General features: G+C 38.5%; 1 protein-coding gene across 1 annotated transcript in view; it reads right to left on the bottom strand.

Annotated features, from left to right (window-relative positions):
• Positions 1 to 360: 360 nt before the first annotated feature.
• Positions 361 to 7,456, bottom strand: part of khdrbs2 (KH domain containing, RNA binding, signal transduction associated 2) — a 50,428-nt gene continuing 43,332 nt past the window's right edge. Inside the window, exons 7-9 of the mRNA XM_056435965.1 lie at positions 3,120 to 3,202; positions 1,752 to 1,810; positions 361 to 455 (exon numbers count right to left, since the gene is read on the bottom strand). Coding sequence (XP_056291940.1) covers positions 361 to 455; positions 1,752 to 1,810; positions 3,120 to 3,202 — 237 coding nt within the window. The remainder of the gene's footprint in view (positions 456 to 1,751; positions 1,811 to 3,119; positions 3,203 to 7,456) is intronic.

Below are 7,456 nucleotides of genomic sequence, written 5' to 3'. Positions count from 1 at the left end.
GAAAGTAATTTTCCAGCATCTGAGTCATAATTTAGAAGAGAAAATATGCAGTTTATCGTAATTTTTTCGGGATGGAAAGCTGGAAAGAGGTGGAATGAAGGACATTTAAAATCTTCCTGTGCATGTATGACTATGGATGAATGTCTCTTTCCATTTACTTTTTACATTTTAAAGAAAGGACTCTGTCCCAAATACTGTAATTAGTTAAGTTTCTGGATTTCTGGGCTTTATGAGGGTTCATTTTTATTTCAATTAGTAATTTAGACAAACAAAAAAAGGCAGATGTTACAGCAGTTTATAAGGGATTAAAAAATATATTTATAAAAAGTTCAAAATTGAAGGTCAAAAATCGGAGCACCTTCAGTATCTACCATAGGGCTGTTTTCTGTAGCCCCCTCTTGTCAGCCGTAAAACTGGGGCTTTGAGGCCGGGACGGGGAGTCACCCACTCCTCCTCTGCAAAGACAGTTAAACACACATTGGAGAAAGCTGCTGTGTCAAAGTCAAACTGTGAGCTGGGGTATCGTATACCTTCCTCTCACAACCCATTTAACCAAAGACAAAACAATTCAAGCGAATAAATTCCATCCCAGGTACTATAGAGGCTTCTCGCCACAGAAAATTAATTTCATAAGCACTTTGCTTGGACCAATACTGAGATCTGACAGTCAGGGGCTCCTTCCCTCGAACCAAATGACATAAAGACGGCCACCTCTGCTCCATGGCACATTGCACTGCTTCCAAATAAGAAAGTGTTTATGGAGCAGAAAATCAATTCATTGCCCCTTTGGTTTTTGGTTTGGTCCGCCCTCAACACCCCGGTGCACAATTCATTGTGCTGAAAATAAATGAGCCTGCAAACCCGCTGTGGCAACCAGCTTATCGCCGCCGTCACGTGCCAACCTTGTAACTCCACTTTTGGTCAATTCTAAAATGTTTGCATGAATTAAAGCTTCTAGTTTTGATTTAGCATTTGAGTACATCTGAATACTCGAGTCTTTTGCGTATCTGACAGCAGTGTTGTGTGCACAGCAGACGTTTCTAAGCCAATAGTAGCAGCTGTTCTGGAGGAAGCCCCATGAGGGCACACATCCAAAAAGCAAAACACTCCACCTATACAGCAGGCATCTGTTAGCCCCCTGAGCTTCCACTGGCACGTTTACTGTTCAAGTCAATGCAGCTTGCAGCCAGGAAGGTAGGAGGGGTGGTGCATGCAGGAGCGGCCCCCTGGGTGACGATGATCGGAGGTGGGCTACAACCACAACCTTTTGTTTCTCTGCTTCACAACATCTTTATTATACATCAGTGCAGCAGCAGCCATGATTGTGTGGCACAGACTTATTTTCTCATCAGGAATGAATTTAAATACGGTCCAATAATGTTTCTTAAAAAGTCTGTTTTTAAATTATTATATCTACACATTTTAATAAATAAAATTGCTTTTGTGAATTATTACTGGTTTAATTTTGGGTACACGGATAACATCGGAAATGTTTTAGCAGACTGCACACTGCTCTCGTGATTTTACTGATGCGAACAGATATTATACAACCTGGACAGTCATGATCAAATAACCAATTAATAAGTTTCTTGATTATCTGACTAACTGTTTTACATAAACTAATTGTTTTAAGCTCTAAGGATTATGACGGTGTTCTTATTGCTATTTCATGTAGACTCACACCCATAGTTGGATCGATGTCCAACTCATCTAAACAAAGTTCTGCTTTGTACAAAATAAGCAGTACGTACCATAGTTGTTATAGGATTCATCACTGGTTCCATGTCCATATTCATAATATTCTGAAATGCTAAACAGACAAAACAGTAACATCAGTCAAAATTCAAAGATAAATGGTATTTAAAGTATACAGGACTGTCTCAGAAAATTAGAATATTGTGATAAAGTTCTTTATTTTCTGTAATGCAATTAAAAAAACAAAAATGTCATGCATTCTGGATTCATTACAAATCAACTGAAATATTGCAAGCCTTTTATTCTTTTAATATTGCTGATTATTTTTTACAGCTTAAGAAAACTCTAAAATCCTATCTCATAAAATTTTAATATTTCCTCAGACCAAGTTAAAAAAAAGATTTATAACAGCTGAGTGTTTGTCAAGGCTCAGGAAACCCTTGCAGGTGTTTCGAGTTAATTAGACAATTCAAGTGATTTGTTTAATACCCTACTAGTATACTTTTTCATGATATTCTAATATTTAGAGATAGGATATTTGAGTTTTCTTAAGCTGTAAGCCATAATCAGCAATATTAAAAGAATAAAAGGCTTGCAATATTTCAGTTGATTTGTAATGAATCCAGAATGCATGACATTTTTGTTTTTTGAATTGCATTACAGAAAATAAAGAACTTCATCACAATATTCTAATTTTCTGAGACAGTCCTGTACATAAGGTCGGCATTAATATCCAGTTTCTTTATCATCTGCAAATACCGTCTTTAAAAACAGGTCACAAATCTATATTTTTAAGTATAAATAAAGCTGAGTTATTTCCTAAGACAGCTTGGCACATTTAGCAAACATTCCTCAAACGAGTGTACATTTGTTGGGGACTCTTTTTCAGCTGTGGATAAATACACATGTGTTACTTCACAGCGTATTTACAGCAGCAGGGCAGTGTAAGTGGGATGAACTACAGTGTGCATGTTGCTCACTGATGTGTTTTTAATAGTTTCTAGACGACAGTGGAGCTCTCCGGCGCAAAGGATTTAGATATATCAGGTTTTAGATCAACACATGATACCTGTTAGTTGGAACAATGTATTGTTTTTGTCTCAGTGGTTTTGGTCTTTGTGAGTGGTTGACAATGGGAAACATAAATATCTTATCCTTTATCTTCTATCAACTTAAAGATACCAGGTGCTAATTTATGGTTCAGACTTAATGTTCTGTGTCAACAAAGTAAGTCAAGTGGAGGTCTTAATGTCTTATTTATGAACATATGTCATGCTGAAATGTCCAGCTGGTGACAGTGGATCTTTCACAGGCTGTATTGTAAGTAACAGTAGACAGATGGTGATCGGAAAAAACGTGCTTTGTTGTTTATTCTGAGTGTGTGTGTGTGTGTGTGTGTGTGTGTGTGTGCGTGTAAACATCACCTCTTTGACTGATTGCTGTAGTTATCCTCATAGGCTTCATAACTCTCATCATCATATTCCCCACCATACCCATCATCGAAGCCCTGTGAGAAAACACAGTTAGCATGAAAGGTGAATATAAAAAGAATCGATACTCAGCTCCTCAGGCAAAGTCCATTACTTTATGTCGACAATAAGAGAGGAAACAGGGGGAAAAAAATCATGTCCACAGACATTATTGATTAAAGCTTGCAGGAGAGCATCTCTCACGAGTGGAGCCTAATAGACACCTGCTGCGTCTTAAACCGCAATATGGATCTCAACTATTGATAAGTAGCTACTTGAGAAACAAGCACAAAAAGCCAGCGAGTAACTGCAGTCATGTTTAATAACAACAAAAATGGCAAAACGGCATGCAACAAACAGTCTCGGGAGTATTGGTTACCACATCTGTGCAGGTGTGAAACAGATAAAACACCTGATTACACTTGTTTGTAGCTTTCATAAACACATATCCATGTTTTTTTCTCTTAAAACAGAAGAAATATCCTATGTTGTGTTGATTGAGGAAACTGAGACAGTATCAGTATTACAAACTAATATAATTAAGTAATGGCAATAAGCTATCAATAAGTATTTTTTGTGTGTTTTTCTAATCTAATGGCCTAAATGTTTGCCGTGTAAATCCCAGTGCAAATATCTGTGTTGAAGCTCAGATTGTTTTATCCGCCCCAGTCATCCGGTTAACTATCTACAGCGGACTCAATGTGCATGTAACCTGGTTTTGGAACAACTCAAGTAAACCTTGATCATGGTGGCATGTACGAGCCCTCTGTCCTGAAGTTAATGCTCCTTCTCATGTGTGTGTTGTTACCACTGGTGGACTTGATGGTGTCATCACCTCTGGGGACATGTTGGACATGTTCCTCTCACTTTTCAAAATCCCATCTTGGTCGATGGCACTTTTACAGTTTCAGTTGATTAGATTAACTCCTGAAGTCTCTCTAAACATCGTCTTTTTTCCAAAACCCAGATCAAGAAAGGAGATGATATGCTTTCAACAATTACTTTTCACTCACAGCAATTAAGTTATATGAGCAGGAGGGAGTGTTTTGGGGCATTAATGTTCTCGGTGGAATTTATTTATAATATATTTATATATAGTTTGTACACTCATGAAAATATTCGAGAATTGAACATAAATCAAAGGCAAGGCTCTAAAGGACACATGTCCCTTACGTAGTAGAACATTATTCATCATAAACAATTCATCATCAGGTCTCTGACAAGGAAACTAGGAAACTAGAAATGCGTTATGGTTAGTACAATAATAAAGCAGCAATTTACATACCATTTCTAATTTATATCAATTGTCATACAGCTACTAGCAAAATAACCACTAATAATTAGTTATTTGCTAGATGTAGATGCTAGATGAATTTTCATCTCTCCATTGCACATTACTAACTCTGCTTCCTCCCCGGGGTCCTTGTGATGTCACGTCTCACAGGATCCATTGGATCTGGCTGGGTCTGATGCCATGACCCTGCTGATGCCCCGCCCACTCCTCCTCTCTACCTCCATCTGCCTGATGGATCATGGAGGTCTGGATCATGGTCCATGCCTACTACCAACTATTCATAGACTCTGTCATACTCATTGAATGTGTTATAACTCTGTAATGATTCCTTCTGGTCACATGACATCTATTGTTCTGTCCATCCTGGAGAGGGATCCTCCTCTGTTGCTCTCCTCAAGGTTTCTTCCCTTTTTTCCCTGTAAAACGTTTTTTCTATTTCTTGGGAGTTTTTCCTGATCCGATGTGAGGTTCTGGGACAGGGATGTCTATGTGTACAGATTGTAAAGCCCTCTGAGGCAAATTTGTAATTTGTGATATTGGGCTATACTGAATTGAATAGGTCAATAGATGTATATCCATTCAGGAAACAAAACCAAAGATTTAGTTTGGTTTGATCCGTCTGAAGAAAGTACTCCGTATACTATTCTGATAAACAGTCTATTCATGTCAGCAGGGATAATCAATCTCAGTAGACCAAAGGTGCTCGTAAAAAGCTTAATCTGAAAACACCTAAACTGGAGCAAGGCCAACGTGTGTGAAGAACAGTAAACGATAGCTTGTGTCTGCTCTTGGAATTGTTGGATCTTGTTCATTCTAAGATATTTAGTGGAATTTGAAGAGCGTGCCTTTCTTTTTCATCATGATCTAATCTCTTCTTATCCTTTCCAAACTTGCTATTTCAAATTAAGCCCCACCGTTCATGATGCATAGAAGTGTTCACTTTCTTTTAGAGATTGAATATATGTAAAATCAGCAGATTGAAAATTGACGAAACTGCAATGAAGCTTAATTATGCCAGATGTGGTTTCAACAGCACGTTATGTCTGTTTGCCTGTAACAATAGAGTAATAGTATTCTGCTTTTGGTGTGGCTACCTTTGGTAATGTTTACACCAGAGCAGACACATCCATGTGAAGAACACCAAGGAAATTACATTCAAGGCACTTGCACACATTCTCCCTCTCCTTTCGAGTAATGCTGATTCCTGCTGCTCTGCAATGGCTCTCTGTAAAATCAAGTATTACATTTAAGATTCTTCTCCTAACCTACAAAGCCTTGATTTGTGATGCTCCATCATATCTTAAGGAGCTTGTAGTACCATATTGCACCACTAGAGAGCTGGGCTTGCTATATGGGGGGTTACTTGTGATTCCTATAGAGTCTTCAAACGTAGGATGGGAGCCAGAGCCTTCAGTTATCAAGCTCCTCTTTTATGGAACCAGCTTCCACTTCCAGTCCAAGAGGAAGTCCACAGTCACCTCATGTAAGAGTAGACTTAAGACTTTCCTCTTTGACAGAGCTGATAGTTAGAGGGCTGAATCAGGTTCACCTGGTCCAGCCTCTAGACAGGCTGCTATAGGCTTATAGGCTGCTGGGGGACGTTTAGGATACACTGAGCACCTCTCTCCTCTTCTCTCTCCTTATGGATGAATTTTCATCTCTCCATTGCACATTATTAACTCTGCTTCCTGACATCTCACAGGGTCCATTGGACCTGGCTGGGTCTGATGTCATGGCACTGCTGATGCCCCGCCCACTCCTCCTCTCTACCTCCATCTGCCTGATGGATCATGGAGGTCTGGATCATGGTCCATACCTATTACCAACTATTCATAGACTCTGTCATACTCATTGAATGTGTTATAACTCTGTAATGATTCCTTCTGTACACATGACATCTACTGCTTCTGTCCATCCTGGAGAGGGATCCTCCTCCTTTTTCTATTTCTTGGGAGTTCTTTCTGATCCGATGTGATGTCCTGGGACAGGGATGTCGTATGTGTAAAGATTATAAAGCCCTCTGAGGCACATTTTTTTATTTGTGATATTGGACTATACAAAATAAACTGGATTGAATTGAATTGAATTCCATCAGCTCTGGTTACTATGTGGCTTTATTTGAACATGTAAACATGAATTTGACTCAATTAAAGTGGGGGATTAAGTTGTTCAGGGAATCCAATACTTCTCATTTTCTTGCACACGTTTTTTTCTACAAAGAAAGAGTCAAAGACCTGCGTATCTCAGTAATTGACTGTTTTGTTAGCAATCCCGTATGACAAATCGCTACACACTGGCCCGTAAATGTAAAGCGATCGGTGGATTCATTTCAGTTCATGCAAATTAATTCTAAAAATAAACAATAAGTCAAACCTTCAGAATTACAGGAATTAATGTAATGTAAAACTTGAGTTCTATAGTGTATATATATTTTATTTACCAATGACCTACATAAATAATAGAAACTGTGAATTATTTTGAACACATCATGCCACAGCATACTGTTTGTAAATTGTTCACTGGAAGTGTTTGTGCGTGATTTTAGTAAACATTTGCTATGAATACACATAGACATTAGCAGGACATTTGATATTAGCAGGACAGTGTAGAAGTGTTCCAAAGGGTGTCCAAAGCTCAAATACCAAAAATCACAAACAGTCTTTTTCGTTCACATTTACCAGATTCTGTGTACAATCTGTGTCTCAGCACAGGGCCTCTTCTTCCGTTTCACGCTACTGCACCCAGATATACCGACTGTGTTTACCTACAGTAGCGTTAAAAAAAAGAGGCTAGCGTTTCTTCCAGAGCAACTGACCATATCATTGGGTTATAATGTTACTATGGAGGGTTACAGAGGACATAGAAAAAGCCCATTCAGGAAGAGCACGTCAAAAACAAACACGAGTTTTCAAACTACTCACAGAGTTTTTTCAGACATAGATTAATTGCTTACACTATTAAATGTGATAGCTACGATGTCTGCCTTTAGTTTTTTGAT

Source organism: Pseudoliparis swirei, chromosome 17 (genome assembly GCF_029220125.1).
Source record: "Pseudoliparis swirei isolate HS2019 ecotype Mariana Trench chromosome 17, NWPU_hadal_v1, whole genome shotgun sequence".
Lineage (NCBI taxonomy): Eukaryota > Metazoa > Chordata > Actinopteri > Perciformes > Liparidae > Pseudoliparis > Pseudoliparis swirei.
This window is presented reverse-complemented; position numbering and strand designations above follow the sequence as displayed.